The sequence below is a fragment of the Quercus robur genome, chromosome 5, assembly GCF_932294415.1.
Source record: "Quercus robur chromosome 5, dhQueRobu3.1, whole genome shotgun sequence".
In the NCBI taxonomy this organism is placed as follows: domain Eukaryota; kingdom Viridiplantae; phylum Streptophyta; class Magnoliopsida; order Fagales; family Fagaceae; genus Quercus; species Quercus robur.
This window is the reverse complement of record NC_065538.1, coordinates 50353893-50374798: the sequence shown is the minus strand read 5'-3', so window position 1 is coordinate 50374798 and position 20906 is coordinate 50353893. Positions and strand designations below refer to the sequence as shown.

Below are 20906 nucleotides of genomic sequence, written 5' to 3'. Positions count from 1 at the left end.
CTTTATATACTAGTAGTGTTTTACTTGTAATCTAATACGTTTAAGTAGAGTTTAGGCTAAAATAGAATTTTGCAGATACGTGTTTTGATTGGTCGAGCCTGTCTTTCGATTGATCAAACTAGACAAATTTCAAATTCTTCTTTCTGCAGCTTGTATATTCTTGAATCTTGACTTGTATCACCTTGAGCATTGTCTAATAATACCTATAGACTCCAGGATCTATATCTAGACAAGTTTGTGTTCACGATTTGCCAATTATTCTAAACTTTTAGAACCTAATAAGAGGTACACTTGAGTTATATTGAATATTAACTAATATTAACTTACATGTTAAGGTAGTGGTAGAATCGGGATTTTGGTTCAAGGCAAGATTAAAATAAGCATATATAAGACAAAATTAATTCATAAAAATAATTAATATATAAAAAGTTAATTTATTAAAATAAATATTTGATTAACATAGAAAATATAATGTAGAAATAAGTTCTAATTTGTTTTATTTGTTCTTGGTTCAATTTATTTTTCAAGCTTAACATGTTAGTATGATCATTGTTATGCCTAAACTACTTCATAATTTAAGTTGACTATAAATATATATCTCAAACAAGTAATTTATATGTGTGTGTGTGTGTGTGTGTGTGTGTGTGTGTGTGTGAGGGCTAAAATCCGATGGGCCCAAAAAGGTTTTGGGCTGAACCAAAGTCCACAACGATTTATTTATAAAAGAGAGTTTTTGAACCAACAATTAAACTTGAAACAGTAATTTCTCACGAAAAATTGATAACAAACAGTGTATGGGGTAAAATTTGATAATAAGATAAGTTTTGTTTTATTTCTTCTTTCTTAAAATTGCCAAGTGCCTTTACACTTAGTAAGATATAAGATTAGACTCTTGTTTACTATATTATCTTTTTTCTCTCTTTTTTCAAGATCCAATCCTTGTTCATTGGGATTTTTCCCTTCTTATAATCTTAGAGTTTCAATCCTGGCCCTCCACCTGGATGGCAAGTGATTCTTCTCTTAAATACTTGTCTCATCCCCCATATACCCTCTTTTGAGGTTGTTCTGAGCAGGTAATAGGCTATGCAAGCATTGTTTAGTTATCATTCAGCCATTAATACAGTATGCCTAGTTGGTACAAAGCATTTAATGCGAAGGTGGAGGTGTCTTTATTAGAAAGTTTCCTTCGACACTTATCTAGGTCAACTAATGTTGCCCTCCTTTGTCAAGCATATTTAGCTTTGCCTAAGAGCTTTGTGGCTTCCTTGGCTCATTTGCTTCCTAGCTCTTTCTTCAAACTTACTACTTCCTCGAACGTTTTTTTTTTTTTTTTTTTTTTTTCTGCGCTTTCGTGGCTCGAATGGGCTTTATACAAATCACTCATAACTTTAGTTGGGCCTGGTTAGAAAAGGGACGAGGGATTTCCTTCTATTCTTTATGTTGTGTCCTGGCCAATACTCACCAAATCTTTTTAGAATAGTCAATAGCGTAGCCAGTATAAACAAAATAATAATAATAATAATAATGAATGTTTGCCTTACTCACCACGATGTCAACCTTATAAACGAAAAAATGAATGTCAACATTTATAAAAGGCTTTGGGATTTGTATATTTCATAGGTAAGTATTTTCATTGGTTTAAACTTTAAATGTAAATCAACAGACTTCATCGGTAAACAGTAAAAATAATCTTCGACTGTAAACCAAATACACCATAATTTTTTTTTTTTTTTTTAGTTCAAATACACCATCAACATAAAGAGAGAACGAAGAAGGGGAAAAGCAAGAATATACCTGGTCGTTGTTGGTCACTTGGTTCTAGAAAACCATTAAATCTAACACACACTTTAAGGTTAAGAAGTCTTTAGTTCCCACCAAATACCAATTAAGATGAGGTCAAGAAGAAAAGGTCAAAGAGGACGAAAAGCAAGAACATAACATTAAAATTTAAAACCATACATTGCCATTTCAGTAATGATTACTGTTGGTCACTTGGGTTATGTTGCAATTGCAAGTCGAAGAGGTCCCACTTGATTAGAACATTTCAGTAACGATTATTGTTTTATTGATTGATTTTGGCCGAAGTAAAAAAAGTAACATTAAAACTACAGAATGCCATTGAAGAGGTCCCATTTATTTGGGTTTTAAAATTGTACGACAAGTAGTGGTTAAGAAAATTGGTTCACCTAATTAAATAAAATAAATGTGACAAAGGGTTGAACAATTACCCGTTTTTGCAATAACATAGACCGCTTCTCTCACTACTCTCTATAAATAGACATTTCCATATTGTTAAGTTTCTCATCCCTCACTCAACCAAGAATAGTATACCAATATACCACAGAAGATAGAGATAACCTCCTCAAATATGATGAAAGGTGTTTCTTTCCTTGTGACTCTGGCCATTTTGGCCTTGGCATCCTCTATTGCTTCTGCCTATGACCCTAGTCCTTTGCAAGACTTCTGTGTCGCAATTAACGACATCAAGTCTGGTGGTATGTATAAAACACACTCTCATTATTATTAGCACAAGTAGTAAGTTCTTTCGAATTTATTATAAGTTCTTACATCAATGAAATTACGCCCAAAGGCTTCCCCCCTCCCTCTACATGACATTGTTGCTGTCCATTGTTATGGAAACTATCTTATTTGTGACAATAACAAACTTTTCTTTCTTTGTGTAGTATTTGTGAATGGAAAATTTTGCAAGGACCCTGCAATGGTCTCAGCGAATGATTTTTTCTTCTCTGGACTTAATATTCCCGGAAACACTGGAAACAAAGTCGGATCAAATGTCACTCTTGTGAACGTCGATAAATTAGCAGGTCTCAACACTCTAGGCATATCTTTGGCTCGTCTTGACTTTGCACCATATGGCCTAAATCCTCCTCACACTCACCCTCGTGGCACTGAGCTTTTGGTAGTCATTGAGGGTACACTCTTAGTTGGATTTGTCACATCAAACCCGAACAAACTCTTCACCAAAGTTCTAAACAAGGGAGATGTCTTCGTATTCCCAATTGGTCTCATTCACTTCCAATTCAACATAGGGGAGACTGCTGCTCTTGCCTTTGCTGGTCTCAGCAGCCAAAATCCTGGAGTGATCACCATAGCAAATGCTGTCTTTGGATCTGTTCCTCCCATCAATCCAAATGTTCTCATCAAGGCTTTCCAACTAGACAAGAATGTAGTTGAATATCTTCAAAAAGCATTCGCGCCAAACTAGAATTCTAAATAATCTAAGAAATAGTGATGGTGAACCACTATAAAGTTTGAATAAAATTCATTTGATTTTTCTTATTGTAATGTCATTTGAATAATTATTATCAAATAAAATGGTCTCTTATGATGGCTTTTATGTATCATTGTGTTGCAAGGTAGTACAATTTGTGCATGACTAAATCTAGATTACACCTTGGATCCAAGACGTATGAAACCACAAGTATTTGTACCATCAAATATAAACTGAACAATATTTTTATAAGAGTAGACAAAAATTTTATTTTCATTTTAAAAAATGGCAAGCCAAGTTGAGGGCTCCGTAATACCCATTCTATGTCCAAAAACCATTCCTAAAGGTAATGTTGAAGGTATGTTTTTTTTTTTTTTTAGTTACAATGCAGAAGAGGAGTTTAAATCTTAGATGTCTCTGTTGAAAATACTATGTTGTGCTAGTTAAGACACCAAGTTCTTGGCGTTGAGAAATATTTTTGAATACTCTTGAAACAGTATGAGTATGGACATTTGTGTTGTATTCATACTAAGGAAATATGGGAAAAAAAAATTATACATGGTAAAGAAATGTCATACTTAAAAGGGTAAATATAATTATTTTTTTATTCCTATATTGTGGGGCCAGAGAATTTGTGATCCCGGCCCACTTTACATTAGGGCCCAAGGCCCACGCCGAGGAGAGGTGTTGCCGAAGACATACAACGGAAGTCCAAATGGCCAAGAGATATAGCCGAGGACAGTTCTGTCCTCGACATTCCAAAGCGCTTCTAGAAGAAAGGGCGAGTACGGTATAGGAGCGGTTCATGGAAAAGCTAAACACCTCCGCATTGATGGGGAAATGACCCCTAAACAGTGTGGCGACAAAGGACAAGGGAAAGGCTACTATTACTGCAATTAAGTACTCTGTGCCTGACAGAGCAATGCTTTTCAGCTTTTACAACCACCCCCAACCACTTTGGGCATGGGTTGATAGGACAAATATCAGCCCTAGAAAGCTAAACCTGCACATGGACGTTGGAGGAAGGGTAAAGGCTAGTATAAAAAGGAGAAGGAAGCAATCCAGAGAAAGGGAGGAGGGCCAAAAACCAGAGCCTCCCAGACCGTGCCGAGGAGAGAGCCTTCTTGGGTAAGCACGGCCCTCCCGAGTGATTATCATGAATACCATGACTAACCACTGTCCGGTGACTAAAGCCTAGCCTTTTAGCCCACTCTCTACAAATTTTATTGTTTGGGCCATCAACGTACGAACCCAATACCAATTTGGGGTCGTTACAAATTGAGTCCTTACATATATAATAAAGAATCATTTTTTATGTAGAAATTAATGGAAAAAATATACAAAATTCTCTGTGGTGGTCTACCTATGCATGACTACCGTGATGCTAACGGTAAAGCTTTACATATTGTGTATGATGGCAACCAAAATAGTTGCTGCTAAATTCTATTTCCATTGAGTTTTTTTATCAATTGATGATTGATGTAAGTGGTACATTTGAGTTATATCAAATATTAACTTTCATGTTAAGGTAGTGGTTAAATAGAGATTTTGGTTTGGGAGGCAAGATTAAGATAAAATATATTAGACAAAATTAATTCCAAAAAAAATTAGTTTATTAACTAAACACTCGATTAACATAGAAAATATAATTTCATAAAAAAAAAAAGAAACATAAAAAACATAGAAAATATAATGTAAATATAAGTTATAATTTGTTTTATTCGTACTTGGTTTAATCTATATTTCCGTGCTTAATGCATTAGTATAATCATTGTTATGCCTAAACTACTTCATAATTTAAGTTCAATATAAATATATATTTCAAAAAAGTTATATATATATATATATATATATATATATATATATATATATGGCTGAGTTCAAGTTATATCTTGTGTAATTTTAAGTAATATTACACTACTTAATATTTTTTAACTAGATGCAAATTTTGAAAAATATACCGTTAGATTATATTATCTTCATATATTCTCCATGCTTGCAAAATTTCAAGGTGATCAAAGATTAATAGTCATGTCATCAATCAATTGTTTAAATTCAAGTTTCTGTAGTTTAAAATAATGCATGAAAGACGAGTTTATAGATTAAATGGTAAATAACATCCAATGGACATGAAAATTGGATGGTAAGAACATATAGAACATGTAATTCAATGGTGGGATTTTCAAAATATGAATTCTATAACAAATTATTAGATAGTGTAACATTGCTTAGAGTTACACCTAGTGTAACTCAAATCTATGGTGCAACTCAAATCTATGTTACACCACTCAATATTTTTTAATTGAATACGAATTTTGACAAATCCGCCATTAGATTACATTATCTTCATATATTCTCCATGTTTACAAAATTTTAAAGTGATCAAAAATTAATAGCCATATTATCAATCAATTTTTTAAATTCAAGTTTTTGTAGTTAAAATTAATGCATAAAAGATGGATTTATGGATCAAATGGTAAATAACATCCAATTGACATTAAAATTGGCATTAATGTTAAGAACATATAGAACATATAATTCAACGGTGGGATTTTCAAAATATGAATTCTATAACAAGTTATTGGGTAGTGTAATATTGCTTAGAGTTACACCTAGTGCAACTCAATATTTTTTAATTGAATGCAAATTTTGACAAATTCACCATTAGATTATATTATTTTTGTATATTTTCCATACTTGCAAAATTTTAAAGTGATCAAAGATTAATAGCAATATCATCAATTAATTTTTTAAATTCAAGTTTTTATAGTTAAAAATAATGCATAAAAGATGGGTTTATGGATCAAATGATAAATAACATCCAATTGACATGAAAATTGGCATGAATTTTTAGAACATATGAACAATGGTGGGATTTTCAAAATATAAATTCTATAACAAGTTATTGGATGGTGTAACATTATTTAGAGTTACACTAGGTATAACTTGAACTCAACCCTATATATATATATATATATATATATATATATATGATGTTTTTTGTATAATCTTTTAGACACCCTATTTTGCTATCTGCATTTAATGTCATCAAGGGGACAAATGGTAATTTCATGCCTCAAGGGATAAAATTGTAATTTTGACCACTTTATTTCTAATTTCTTCACATAAGATAAATCTTGAAGTCATAACAATCAAAATAATATGTCACGGGCCTCAAGCAAACCACCAAATTAAAAGATATTACCAAATCAAGTTTTAACGGTTAATATACATCCATGTGATTGAGTTTGACCACGTGTGATTATGAACAATTTATTTTGATTGGACCCATGTGGATTTAAATTAAAATCAATAACATTTCTTGATCCTATTGGTTAAGACTAAAAATAGATATGATTTTTTTAAGTTGGCCCTACTAGCTAAATTTGGGAAGAATTTGGATTTTCAACCCTCTACTTCCACACTACTCCCACCACCTAAGAAATTAATGCACCAATGCAAACACTTAATTAAATGCCTCCCTCCTCTAGAATACTCCCCTCCCCCCCCCCCCCCCCGGCCTCTAATAAAAAGGAGTGGAATGATCATTCCAAAGCAGCCTACTCCCTTAGAACTCTTAAGGAAGTAAGAAAGAAAATGTACTTTGATGCATTGCTCCTCTTGGTCTCGAATAACTAGAAGGGTAAACACCGGTCCTCTAGGTCTTGAGTTCAAAACTTGATACTTGTTACCTCATTCCTCCAAATTTCTATAGGAGTACCTTGATTCTCTTTTAGGGTTTTAGAGGAAGTAACAAAGAAAAGAACCTTGTGGTTCATCCTCCTAATTTAGCTATCTTAGGACAAACATTGATCCTTTTGGTATTGGATTTGTGGCTTTGTAACTTGTTTCCTCACTCCTCGATAATCTCTAAGAGGAATCTTTCCCCTTCTCTGGTGTGCTTTGCATGCATGTATGACTTTCTAACTTGTTTTCTTCAATAATATGCTAGAAATTAGGATCTATATATGCATTGTTTTTTAAAATAAAAATTTTTTTAAAAATATTTTATGATATATTATGCATATACGCTATGCTAGATCCTTGGATTCTACTAATTTTGATGCTAAACATGTTTCTAGCTTCATCACATGGCACACACATAATCACTATATTTTTTTATTCAAATAATATGATCACATGCTTAGATTATGGTTTATACCAATCACGCACAACCATCATGTTCTTAACTCCTAATCCGAATGATGTGATCATAAGATAAAATTAGGATCTTTCACCATGCAAAAACAAGCACTTATTTCAATTTTGAATAAATGCTCTTGGATGTCTATAATATGTTGTTTGCTTGGATGACGTAACATAACTACTGGTTACCATAATTTAGAAAACTGGTTTCACTATATAAGGTGGGTGTCTAACTCCTTCCCCACCTTGAAGCTTAGCCTTCGGACTTAAATCAATACTTTTCTATGTACTTTTCAATTTTCAAATTTTAACTAAAACCAAAGCCATGTAGTTTTTTGTAGATTATATCTAGGATAAAGGTCATATAAAACCCTAGTTATATTCAAATCAATGTACACATTTCAATCAATAAAAAGAGGCACTTTTATGTAGTTTTTTTTAAGTGGTGATAAATCCATGTAAAACCCTTGATTTAGGGCAAAATGTATCATTAGTTGAACTATCATTTTGAGAGGCACTAACACAACTCTACTAGCTCACGTGTGTTTGGCCCAACTTAATTAAGTAGACCTAACACGCTATTTTTCACAAATCTAATGTTCTTAACATGCAAGTGAATAGAATACAAATCTTAAGTCCAAGTATTGCATACAAAATTATTGACACTTCATACTTTTGATCTACGAGAAGTAAATGAGTTTTTGCCTTTTTGGTCAATTTTTCCTCTCTCTCTCTTGGAAATAAAATGGTGAGCTATATAAGTGAATTAAACAATGTCTTTTGCATGCAATTTTCAATTTTTTACAAGTATAATACTATTTTTTTTTTCAAGATTTTCCATAATAATTTTGTATTCCTTAAAACATTTTTCTCTCTCATCAAAGCCAAAACAAAGTAGTTAGAGATGACAATAACCCTCTACCCTACCTTGCTCCAACTTGTCATGCTTGGGTTCCCCCACACAAAAGGGGACGAGATGGAGATAAGACACTCATCATCCAATCCTAAAAATTTTAAGGAATTCATTTTGTTTTGTTTTTGTTTTTTTGTTTTTGTTTTTGTTTAATGTTTTTTTAAAATTTTCAATTAACATTTTTCATATCTCTTACGTAACATTTATTGAATAAAATTTTGGTGCAATTCCTTAATTATAGTACATTAGATTATTCAATTATATTCAAATACATAACTACATTGATTTTTTTTTTTTTCAATTATATGTTATAAACCAAACTTTGTTCAATTCCAAATACACTCAAATACTCTTTCTTACAAGTACAAAGGTCAGAGGTTACACCTTTCACAATATTCTTAAAGGGATTTCTCTCTAACCAAACTAACAAACAAAAGGTTCACTGAATAAGCAATGCTACAAACACAAAAAATTTGCATAACAATTGAGTTGGCAAGCTTAATTTAATGATTTTTATTTGGATTAACTACTAACATTACCTTTTTACCTATTACTAACAATTTGCTGCATTAATCGAGTGTGAAATAAGAGGAAAATCAAGAACATAACATAAAAACTACCCAATGCTAATTCAGTAACGATTATTGTTGGTCACTTGGATTATTGTTGCAATCTCCATGTTTGAGCTCTTAGATGAGACTCAATTGGTTCTTGATAAGATTTCAAAAGATCTTTAAGGAACATCACTGTTATAGTGAATCGAAATTACCTAATTTGGAGATCCAAAGAGAAGGCTTTACTCACCTTCATAAGCTCCACACTTTCTCCATCAATATTGGCTCTAAGAGTTGGCTGTGCTCTTTTACCCTCCAATCCACCCCTACTATTTCTTCCCATTGCATGACTTCTTCACACGTGGCTTGATCCACAGAATAAGAAAGAAGTACTAAAGGGTTTATGGCTGGCTAGTATTGGATTTTTAGTGGGCCTAGGTTGGCCAACTTAGTTGGTTGACTCCATGTTTAGTGGGCTACATTAATGGGTATTTGGGTTTTGGATTTCATGGGCTCAAATTTACACAACTCCAGGAGCTAATTTTGCCACACGCAAGTATTTTCGTTAGATAAGGGTGGTGTTTGGGTATTGCGTTTCTAGCGTTGTGTTTTCTGTGTTGTTGTTTTTTTTTTTTTTTTTTCCTTGGACACACATTTGGCACTGTGATTTTAGGCTTATGAATAGTGCCGAATGTATGAACAGTAACTTTTTTATTATTTTTTTATTGTTTTCAATTTTCAGTTTTCAGTAAAATAAGTGGTATCCAAACAGACCCTTTAGTTGGCTGACTTATATTTTGCTAACTTATTTTACTATTTAGCATATTTTTAGTATTATTGGGTTTTACTGTACTTTTCGGTACTATTCATGAGTCTCACGGTACTATTTCAACTAACATTTATCTTTCTCTACAGTACTTTTAGTAAAATGTTTTCAGTTTCAGCAAAATAAATGAATACCCTAAATATAGTAAACAGTAAAGCAAGAACATAAAGAGAGAACAAAAAAAAGGGAAAAGCAAGAATACACCCGAAACCTGGTAGTTGTTGGTCACTTTGCTCTTGAAAAGAATTAAATCTAACATAAACAGTAAAAAGAACCTTTGACTCTAAACCAAATACGCCATCAACATAAAGAGAGAATAAAGAAAGGGAAAAGCAAGAATATACCAGAAACCTAGTAGTTGTTGGTCACTTTGTTCTAGAAAAGAATTAAATCTAACTAACACTTACAATTAAAAAGTCTTTAGTGCCCACCATTTAAGATTAGGTCAAGAAGAAAAGGTCAAAAAGGAAGAAAAGCAAGAACATAACATTAAAAACAATGCCATTTCAGTCACAATTACTGTTGGTCACTTGGGATATGTTGCAATCCCAAGTCGAAGAGGTCCCACTTGATCGGAACATTTCAGTAACGATTTTTTTTTTTATTGACTGATTTTGGCCAAAGTAAAAAAAAGTAACATTAAAACTACAGAATGCCATTGAAGAGGTCCCATTTGATTGGGTTTTAAAATTGTACGACAAGTAGTGGTTAAGAAAATTGGTTCACCTAATTAAATAAAATAAATGTGACAAAGGGTTGAACAATTACCAGTTTTTGCAATAACATAGACCGCTTCTCTCACTGCTCTCTATAAATAGACATTTCCATATTGTTAAGTTTCCATATCCCTCACTCAACCAAGATTGTATACCATATAAGATAGAGATAGCCTCCTCAAATATGATGAAAGGTGTTTCTTTCTTTGTGACTGTGGCCATTTTGGCCTTGGCATCCTCCTTGGCTTCTGCCTATGACCCTAGTCCTTTGCAAGACTTCTGTGTCGCAATTAACGACATCAAATCTGGTGGTACGTATAAAACACTCTCATTATTATTAGCAGTAGTAGTATTATCAATCAAGTTCTTTCAAATTTATTATAAGTTCTTACATTAATGAAATTATGCTCCCCCCCCCCCCCCCCTACATGACATGCATGTTACCGTCCATTGTTATAGAAACTGTCTTATTTGTGACAATAACAAACTTTTCTTTCTTTGTGCAGTGTTTGTGAATGGAAAATTTTGCAAGGACCCTGCAATGGTCTCAGCGAATGATTTTTTCTTCTCCGGACTTAATATTCCTGGAAACACCGGAAACAAAGTCGGATCAAATGTCACTCTTGTGAACGTCGATAAATTAGCAGGTCTCAACACTCTGGGCATATCTTTGGCTCGCCTTGACTTTGCACCATATGGCCTGAATCCACCTCACACTCACCCTCGTGGCACTGAGCTTTTGGTAGTCATTGAGGGTACTCTCTTAGTTGGATTTGTTACATCCAACCCAAACAAACTCTTCACCAAAGTTCTAAACAAGGGAGATGTCTTTGTATTCCCAATTGGTCTCATTCACTTCCAATTCAACATAGGGAAGACTACTGCTCTTGCCTTTGCTGGTCTTAGCAGCCAAAATCCTGGGGTGATCACCATAGCAAATGCGGTCTTTGGATCTGTTCCTCCCATCAATCCTGATGTTCTCATCAAGGCTTTCCAACTAGACAAGAATGTAGTTAAATATCTTCAAAAAGCATTCGCGCCAAACTAGAATTATGAAAAATCTATGAAATAGTGATGGAGAACCGTTATATAATTTGAATAAAGTTTGCTTAGTTTTTCTTATTGTAATGTCATTGAAATAATTATTATCAAATAAAATGATTTCTTATGATGTCTTTTATGTTATGATGTCTTTTAATATGCCCTACGGTTTTTTTCCCCCTACATGACATGTAACTCTACATTGTTACAGAAATGTCTTATTTGTGACAATAACAAACTTTTCTTTGTGTAGTATTTGTGAATGGAAATTTTTGCAAGGACCTAGCACAAGTCATAGCAAATGATTTTTTCTTCTCTGGACTCAATATTCCCGGAAACACGAGAAACAAAAATGGATTAAATATCACTCTTGTGAACGTCGATAACTTAGCAGTTCTCAACACTCTAGGCATATCTTTGGCTTGCATAGACTACGCACCATATGCCGTGATTTCTCCTCACACTCACCCTCGCGGCACTGAGCTTTTGGTAGTCATTGAGGGTACTCTCTTAGTTGGTTTTGTCACATCCGACCCAAACAAACTTTTCACCAAAGTTCTAAATAAGGGAGATGTCTTTATATTCCCAATTGGTCTCATTCACTTCCAAATCAACATAGGGGAGACTGCTACTCTTGCCTTTGCTAGTTTCAACAGCCAAAATCCTGGGTTTATCACCATAGAGAACGCGGTCTTTGGATCTAATCCTCCCATCAATCCTGATGTGCTCATCAAGGCCTTCCAACTAGACAAGGGTGTAGTTGAATATCTTCAAAAGGCATTTGTGCCAAATTAGAATTCTGAAAAATACATGTAATAAGGATAGTGAACCACTATGTGGTTTGAATAAAGTTTGTTTGGTTTTCCTCAATGTAATGTCATTTAAATAATAATTATCAAATAAAAGGGTTTCTTATGATGGCTTTTAAGTATCATGGTGTCATTTGCAAGGCAAAATTAGTGCATGACTAAATCTTGATTACACCTTGGATCCATGATGTTTGAAATCACAAGTATTTGTACTATTATATATAAACTGAACAATATTGTATTAAGCATAGAAACAATTTTTATTTTCATTTTTAAAAATGGCAAGCCAAGTTGAGGGCTCAGTAGCCCCTTTTTTTTGTCCAAAAACCACTTCTAAAAGTATCGATGAAGTTCTTTTTTAGTTACAATGTGGAAGAAGGGGTTTGAATCTTTGACGTCTCTATTGGAAATACAAGGATGTGCTAGTTGAGATACAAGGTCCTCAGTGTTGAAAAAATATTTTTGAGTACTCTTGAAATAGTATGTGTAAGGACCTAATTTGGACTCCTAGCCCAACGGGTATATGGACTTAGGCCCAAAACAGCCCAAAATAATAAATTTGTAAAGAATGGGTTGGAAAACTGGGCCTTCGTGAACCAGATAAAAAAAAAAAAAAGATTTTGATGCTTCAAAAGAGAAAGATAAAAGGAGTTGGTTAAGGAATAACGCTCTCGGATTGGTCCAAGAACACTGATTCTTCAATATTAGCTCTTAAAACTTTATTACAGATTTTGTTTACAGTTTTCCCTCCCCCCCTTTCATGGAGGGTCTTTCACGTTATATAGCCCTCCCTAGACTATCTTGATCCTACACTTATTGATCATCTAAGCCTTTACTTGAGTACCTATCCCATCAGACACCCTCTCTGGCTTTCTATGAGTTGCTTTTGCCAAGACAGCACTGTTCAGAGGTCTTCTCCACATAAATGCGACCAGAAAAGTAGTTGTAGTGCATTTAATGCGGTAGTAGCAGCTTTCCCTTAGATATTTTGAGTTTCCTTCCTTCTTGCACGTCCATGAGACACATTCCGATTGCTGGAGCTTTTTGGGGGATTACCTTAGTTGCTAGAATGCATGCTTGAGCTGCATTCATCATATCCGAGGAGGAGTTCCTCCTCGGATCACCTTCCGTTTGTTCCTCATTTATAAGACTTTCATTGGAGGCTTCTAATAACTACTTGCTTCTCCTTGGACAATCTAGCGTTCTCGGACCAAGGCCCAAGGCCCAACATGTCATTTTGGGCCTTATCTCCACAGTATGAGTACTGACATTTGTGTTGTATTCATACTAAGGAATTATGGAAAATACTTATACACGGTAAAGAAATGTTATACTTAAGCAGTTAAATAGAATTATTTTTTCTACCTTATTTTTGAAGTAGAAAATAATGGAAAATATATACAAAACTCTCTATGTTGGTCTACCGCTACATGAGTACAGTGATGTTAACAGATAAAGCTTTTCATATTGTGCATTCTTGCTACCAAAATAATTGCTAATAAATTCAATTTTCATTGAGTTTTCATATCAATTAATGATTGTTGATGTAAGAGGTACACTTGAGTTATATCTAATATTAACTTACATGTTAAGATAGTGATAGAATCATGATTTTGGTTCGGGGGCAAGATTAAGATAAAATATATAAGATAAAGTTAATACAAAAAATTAATATATAAAAAGTTAATTTATTAAACTAAATACTTGATTAACATAGAAAATATAATGTAGATATAAGTTCTAATTTGATTTATTCGTTCTTGGTTCAAAAAAATATTTCAAGCTTAATGTGTTAGTATGATCATCGTTATGCCTAAACTACTTCATAATTTAAGTTCACTATAAAATATATATTTCAAATGCACTTTTAGTCCCTACATTTTGGCTTTTTTCCATTTTGATTCCTATATTTTTATTTCACCACTTTTAGTTTCTAAACCAATTAATGCATATTATTTTAGTCCTTTCCATCAGTCAATAGACGGAAATAACTGAGGTGACTAACGGAGGGATTAAAATATTATTAAAAATTCACTGTAGCACTCATCAGATAAAAAAAAAAAAAAAAAAAAAAAAAAAACTGACCTTCTTAAGTTTTTAACAGATTTAAAATTGAAAAAACAAAATTAAAATCCAAAAATACATCAAGACCTATGTTTATCTTTAACAAGAACACCAAAGAACACAGACCCAGATTTTAAACATAAGAACACATGCCCAGATTTACTTGCATTTTCTTGCCCGTTTTTGTCAACCAAACACAAACACAAATCGATCTCGAACAAGAACACAAACACAAACCTAGCAACAGATCTTCTTAGATTTTCTCAAACCACAAAACCCAGATATACAAAATCACAACTCAAACCCAGATTTTCTCATCTTTCAATCAACAACGAAACCTCCAGCAAATAAAATTAATAAACCCAGAAACCAAATTCATAAACCCATAAAATTTAGCATAAAAACACCATAAAAAAAAAAAAAAAAATCATAAATTCCAAAGCCTCCATCCTCAAACCCAAGCAAAATCATTTCTTAGTTCTTTTTCAGTCTTTGTTTGGTTGCCAAGAAAATGAAAGAATAAAAAATTGGACAATGAAAAAGACAACCCAACCTTCGCCGGTCTGATCGTGCTGCAGGTTCAGGCCTTAGCCTCACCAGACCGTCATCATCTTTGCCACAGATCTACACTGTCGGTCAAAGAAGCTTTCTCTTCTCTCTTCCTCTCTCTTTCCCTCTGACCAACCAAAGTTGAGAAGCTAACACGATCTCTGATCTACAAACCAATCTCATTGTCGTCGCCTCCTTCAGACCCACCCACCAATCTGTGGTCCTTTACCTCTCTCTTTCTCTCAATCTATTTCTCCCTCTCTCTCTCACGATCGATGCTTATTTTTGAGGAAGACTGAATTTTTTTTTGTTATGATTTTTTGCTGATTTGGCTTATATATTTAGATTTCCTATTATAATATTTGTTTGGAAATTGAGAAAATGTGAGAGAATGTGTTTTCTGGAGGATTTTCAGAAACATGATCAAACAACTTAAAATATTTTCCAAAACATTTTTTGTGATGCGACCAAACACCTGAAATCATTTTTATTTCTAAAAAATATTTTCACTTGAAAATATTTTACACTTTGAAATCATTTTACATTGAGCCAAATCTGGGTTTCTGGTGTTTCTGTTCTTGTTCTTATGTTCTGGTGTGTTCTTATTTTTTTAAAAATTTTAACTCATATTTTTTCTTTTGTTAAAATTGAGAAATAAATATTTTAAATTATAATCTGATGTGGCATGAATGATGAGTACTACAGTGAATTTTTAATAATATTTTAATCCGTCCATTAGTCACCTCAATTATTTCTGTCTGTTGACTGACGGAAATGACTAAAATAACACGCGTTAATTGGTTTAGGGACTAAAAGTGGTGAAATGGAAATGTAGGGACCAAAATGGAAAAAAGCCAAAATGTAGGGACTAAAAGTGCATTTACGCCTATATAAGAAAAGTGTGAAGACTTTTGGGGCAGCAAAATCAGATAAGAGAAGTGGAAAATTAGGGTGGATACGTGTATGGCTAGGGAAAGAAATATCCCACCCACTTTCAACTTTCTTGCATTCACACTTATATATATATATATATATATATATATATATATATATATATATATTCTTTGCATTCACACTTATTTTTTTCTTTGCATTCACACTCATTTACAAATAATAATATCACTTTACACACACACACACACACACACACACACACACATATATATATATATATATATATATATATATCCTTACCTTTATAAGGTTATATCCATCACATTAAAAGAACATATATGTTCTATAATATCTCATGCATCATACATAGTTAAAACACCAACAACTATATATATATATATATATATATATATATATATATATCTCATGCATCATGCTTAATTAAAATACCAACTATGTATGTAATAACTTAACCCACTTAAATTATAAAATAATATGTTTATTAAATACTCTTATATTAATTTTTGTAAGTAAGTGGCTTAAAATATTAATAATACTTAACCAGTTAAACACATAGTTTAATTATAAAAATTGGGTCGAGGTGTTACAAAAACTACAAACAGTTCAAGATTCCTACCATTCTCCAACACGAAGCCTACTAACTCATAGAAGTTTGTAAACTTTTTTGACCTGCAAAACAGCCATAAAGTGTCAGCTTCCCAAATGGCCGAAAGGTTAGCACAATCCCATAGCACATGGACTCCATCTTCTACTTTCAAATTACAGTGGCAGCAAATGTCTTCGGTTAAGACTTTCCTACGAACCAGATTAGTCTTCACTGGTAAAGCTTCCTTACACGCTCTCCATAGGAAGTTTTTAACTTTGTTCGGCACCAAAAGCCCCCATATTCGACGCCAAACACTTGGAGTATCTGCCTGAGCTTGAAGAGAAGGCTGTGAACTAGCTTTTTCTTTAACCAAGAACTTATAACCTGACTTCACCGTATATACTCCTTTGGAAACATGGGGCCATATGAGTTTGTCTTCAACGTTTGTAGGGCTAAGTGGGATTTTTAGTATCAAGTCAGCTTCCAAAGGAGCAAAGAAACCAGCCACAACATCCCTATCCCAGCTTCTACTCATTGGGTTGAATAGGCAGTTTACTGTAGCTTCATGTAGACCATCAATGACCGGAGATAAGACCCTTGGATGCTCTAAGCTAGGCAACTAAGGGTAGTCCCAAATCTTGATAGATTCTCCATTACCCACTCTCTAACATGCCCCTCTCCACAACACCTCCCTGCCCTTAAGTAAACTACTCCAAGCATATGAACCACTAGCACACTCTGGGGCCTCCATGAAAGAACAGTCCGGAAAAAATTTGCTTTTAAAGACTCTATGGAGAAGTGAGTCTTTATTGTGTAGGAGACGCCAAGCTTGTTTGGCTAGCAAGGCGTCATTGAAGAGAGCCAAATCTTTGAAGCCCATACCACCATCAAGTTTGGATTGTACAAGAGTCTCCCATTTAACCCAATGAATTTTACGCATGTCTCCTCGTTGTCCCCACCAAAATTTCCGAATAAGACTCTCCAATTCAGTACATAGCCCTACGGGTAGTTTGAAGCAATTCATAGTATAGGTGGGAATTGCTTGTACGACTGCTTTGATCAAAACCTCTCTCCCTGCCTGAGATAATAATTTTTCCTCCCACCTTTGCAACTTTCTCCAAACCTTTTCCTTTATGAATTCAAAGTTAGCTTTTTTCCTCCTCCCTACAAAAGATGGTAAACCAAGATACTTCTCATACTGTTTAATCTTCGGAACCCCCAACACTTATTTGATGTGCTCCCTTTTATCTTCAGAAGTGAGCTTACTGAAGAAGATGGTGGTTTTATTTCTATTAATTTGTTGGCCAGAACAGCTTCCGTACACCTCCAAAATCTCCAAAATATTATTGCATTCCTGATCTGTGGCCCTGCAAAAAAGTAGACTATCATCTGCAAAAAGAAGATGTGTTAGTCTAGGGCCATTTCTGCATAAAGCAAAGCCCTTAATATCTCCATGGTTGGCTGCTTGAACAATCAGACCATTCAAACCTTTAGTGCACAACAAGAACAAAAAAGGGGATAATGGATCCCCCTGTCTGATACCCCGGGTTGGATTGATCAAGCCTTTAGGTTCCCCATTAATCAGGATAGAATAGGAAACAGTAGTAATGCAAGTCATCATCAGTTGAATCCATTTTTCACCAAACCCCATTTTCCTCATCACTGCTTCCAAATACACCCACTCCACTCTATCATAAGCTTTTCTCATATCCAGCTTTATGGCCATATAATCATCTTTGCCAGTATGCCTCTGCATGCTATGTAAGGTCTCAAAAGCCACCAAAATATTATCTGAAATAAGACGACTCTTTGTGAAAGCATTCTGATTTTCAGTAATAATATCTGGTAGGATTTTTTTGAGTCTATTTGCTAAAACCTTTGAAAAAATTTTATACAATACATTACACAGGAAAATAGGCCGAAATTCAGACACAAATTCCGGATTTTTAATCTTAGGAATGAGAGTAATAAAAGTATGATTAAGGTTAGCAGGCAAAGATGCAGTATTTAAAAAGTGCAACATAGAAGAGGTGACATCCTCACCTAATAAATCCCAATAAGACCGATAAAAAATAAGGGGCATACCATCCGGGCTGAGAGCTTTTTAGGGAGCCATTTGTTTAATTGCATCATGTACCTCCAAAGCTTCAAAATTAGCCACCAATTTTGCATTCATCTCCTCATTAATAATGGTGTTGATGTACTGAGTGGTATTCTCCAAGTTAGTGGGGTTGGCCGAATTAAATAACTCCTGATAATAAGCCATATTAGATTCGGCCACTTCCTCCTGATTTTGGCACCAAGTGCCATCACCTTTCTTCAAAGCATGGATAGAGTTACGTCAAAGTCTCTGAGTTGCCCGTGCATGAAAGTACTTCGAATTCCTATCACCATATTTTGCCCATTGAACTTTGGATCTTTGCAACCACATCCTAGCCTCCTTATCCATAAGATTATTGAGCTCAAGCATTAGTTCTTTAACTCGAAAATTTTGTCCATACCTCATGGCTTCTTTCTCAGCTTTCCCAATCTCCTTTTTCCTTTAATTCTAACTCTCTCCGTATGCTGCCAAAGCTCTTCATACTCCACTTCTTCAATTCAACACCACACCTCTCAATCTTCTTTATAACTCTGATACCCATGTTTGTAGAATCCTGCTCAGCCCAAACAGCTTGAATAGTATCCGTGCACCCTTTTTCAGCCAGCCACATTTCTTTGAACCTGAAAGGTTTGGTTGCAGTCGAAAAAATCAGATCTCTTGGTACTATCCATATAGGATTGTGATGTGTACATTAGATGTACAAATTGTCTAGAATCATAGATAAAATTGAGTATGTTGGATATATTAAATGTATATAATTTTGTAAATTCAATGAACAATTGTGTGAATTAAATGTACAAGGGAGTTAATTTGGGGCTGGGAATGATAATTGTGGTGAAAAACACATTTCAAAGAAATGATCATTGATTACTCTTTCGTGAATATCTCTCACACCATTGTGAAATTTTTTGTGAGGTTTTATTCATTGTAAAGTAGACTTGGAGTTTCAATTTGAGAACAAGAATAAAGCATTGCCGATAAGAAACATGTGGGATATGATTTTTTTATGTCCCCAGACTCCCTACTAGCTAGATTTAGGAAGAATCAAGATTTTCAACTCCACTCCAACCACCCAAGAAATTAATGCAATAAAGTCAACTCTCAATTAAAAGCCTCCCTCCTCTAGAATACTCTTCCCCACATTATAAAAAGGGGTGGAATGTGCATTCCAAAGTTATCTACTTCATTAGAGCTCTTAAGGAAGTAACAAAGAAAATGAACTTTGGTGCTTTGTTTCTCTTGGTCTCGTATAACTAGAAGGGTAAACATTGGTCCTCCAGGTCTCGAGTTCAAAACTTTGTTGGGGATATTATACAAAGTAATAATGGAAGAATAAGGTTAACACAAAAGACAAATAGAAAATAGATAACTTGGAGGCACAATATCGTTTTCCTTAGACAATATTTGCCCCCCACACTATTGTTGCTATAGGGTTATCACAAATTTGTCCCCAAGATAAAACCAAGATGTTGGGTTCTATAGATAGCAATTCCAGACAATAACCACAGGATTTTCCAAGTGAACATAAGCCTCTATTTATACCCATAGGGTTATATTTCATCAAAAGGCACGTATAGAGAGTTAAAATGTTTCAAAAAACCGTTCACAAGTCTTGAAACCTCTTCAACCTTTTCGAACAGTCACTAGAAAAATTTCGTAGAAAATTCAGCTTTCGAGTTTTGATCTATCGAGAGGTTCTTTTGATCAATCGAATGCTCATTTCAATCGATCGAACAAGAATCGACTAGCGATCGAACCAGGCAAAAGCTCCAGGATTTTTACTTTACCATTTCAATCGATCGAGCCAAAGCTTCGACCAATCGAAAATGCTTAATTCAGAATTTTCACTTAGAAAATTCTAGAACCTGAATTTTCACTTTATGAAACGATATTCTCTAAACTCAAACAACATTATTACAACCTATCCTTGTATGTAATATACAACAGACTTGATACTTGTTACCTCACTTCTGAAAAGTCATTATAGGAGTACCTTGATTCTCTTTTAGGGTTTTAGAGGAAATAACAAATAAACAAACCTTGTGGTTTGTCCTAGTTTTACCACATTAGGAAAAACACCGGTCTGCTTGGTCTTGGGTTTGTGGATAATTAACTTGTTGCCTCACTCCTAGACAACCTCTAAGATGAATCTTTCCCCTCCTTTTGTGTGCTTTGCATGCATATATGGCTTTCTAAATTGTTTTCTTCAATAATATGCTAGAAACTAGGGTTTATGTATGCTTTTGTTTGAATATGATTTGAATGTTTTATGATTTGTTCTGCATCTATGCTATTCTAGATCCTAGAATTCTACTAATTTTGATGCTAAACATGTTTCTAGCTTTATCACATGGCACATACATAATCACTATATTTTTTTTATTCAAATAATATGATCATATGCTTAGATTATGGTTTATACTAATCACACACAATCATCATGTTCTTAACTTC

At 34.0% G+C, this 20906-nt stretch overlaps 4 protein-coding genes across 5 annotated transcripts in view; all 4 read left to right on the top strand.

Annotated features, from left to right (window-relative positions):
- The first annotated feature begins 2311 nt into the window (after positions 1 to 2311).
- LOC126726245 (germin-like protein subfamily 1 member 7) lies at positions 2312 to 11567 on the top strand. The gene is made up of 3 exons (XM_050431467.1): positions 2312 to 2378; positions 10582 to 10698; positions 10894 to 11567. The coding sequence occupies exons 1-3, from the start codon at positions 2369 to 2371 to the stop codon at positions 11433 to 11435; spliced, it is 669 nt and encodes a 222-aa protein (XP_050287424.1). The 5' UTR covers positions 2312 to 2368; the 3' UTR covers positions 11436 to 11567.
- LOC126726246 (germin-like protein subfamily 1 member 7) overlaps positions 2354 to 20906 on the top strand; it is a 68803-nt gene continuing 50250 nt past the window's right edge. Inside the window, exon 1 of one of the 2 annotated variants that reach the window (XM_050431472.1) lies at positions 2354 to 2378. In XM_050431472.1, coding sequence (XP_050287429.1) covers positions 2369 to 2378 — 10 coding nt within the window. In that variant the 5' untranslated portion in view covers positions 2354 to 2368. Of the gene's footprint in view, positions 2379 to 10484; positions 10582 to 20906 lie in introns of those variants that run through there. The other variant, XM_050431471.1, reaches the window with a different exon arrangement.
- Positions 2356 to 3362, top strand: LOC126726248 (germin-like protein subfamily 1 member 7). The gene is made up of 2 exons (XM_050431474.1): positions 2356 to 2495; positions 2685 to 3362. Exons 1-2 carry the CDS (start codon positions 2369 to 2371, stop codon positions 3224 to 3226), a joined length of 669 nt encoding a protein of 222 aa, XP_050287431.1. The 5' UTR covers positions 2356 to 2368; the 3' UTR covers positions 3227 to 3362.
- On the top strand, positions 11669 to 12223 carry LOC126724710 (germin-like protein subfamily 1 member 16; the record flags this gene model as incomplete). Its single annotated transcript, XM_050429088.1, has 1 exon — positions 11669 to 12223. A coding segment is annotated over one exon (555 nt), but the record flags the coding sequence as incomplete, so codon positions are not given.

Coding starts and splice junctions, on each gene's coding strand:
- LOC126726245 (XM_050431467.1), top strand. Junction 10,699..10,893: donor TAACGACATCAAATCTGGTG/GTACGTATAAAA, acceptor TTCTTTGTGCAG/TGTTTGTGAATGGAAAATTT.
- LOC126726248 (XM_050431474.1), top strand. CDS start 2,369: ATGATGAAAGGTGTTTCTTTCCTTGTGACTCTGGCCATTTTGGCCTTG. Junction 2,496..2,684: donor TAACGACATCAAGTCTGGTG/GTATGTATAAAA, acceptor TTCTTTGTGTAG/TATTTGTGAATGGAAAATTT.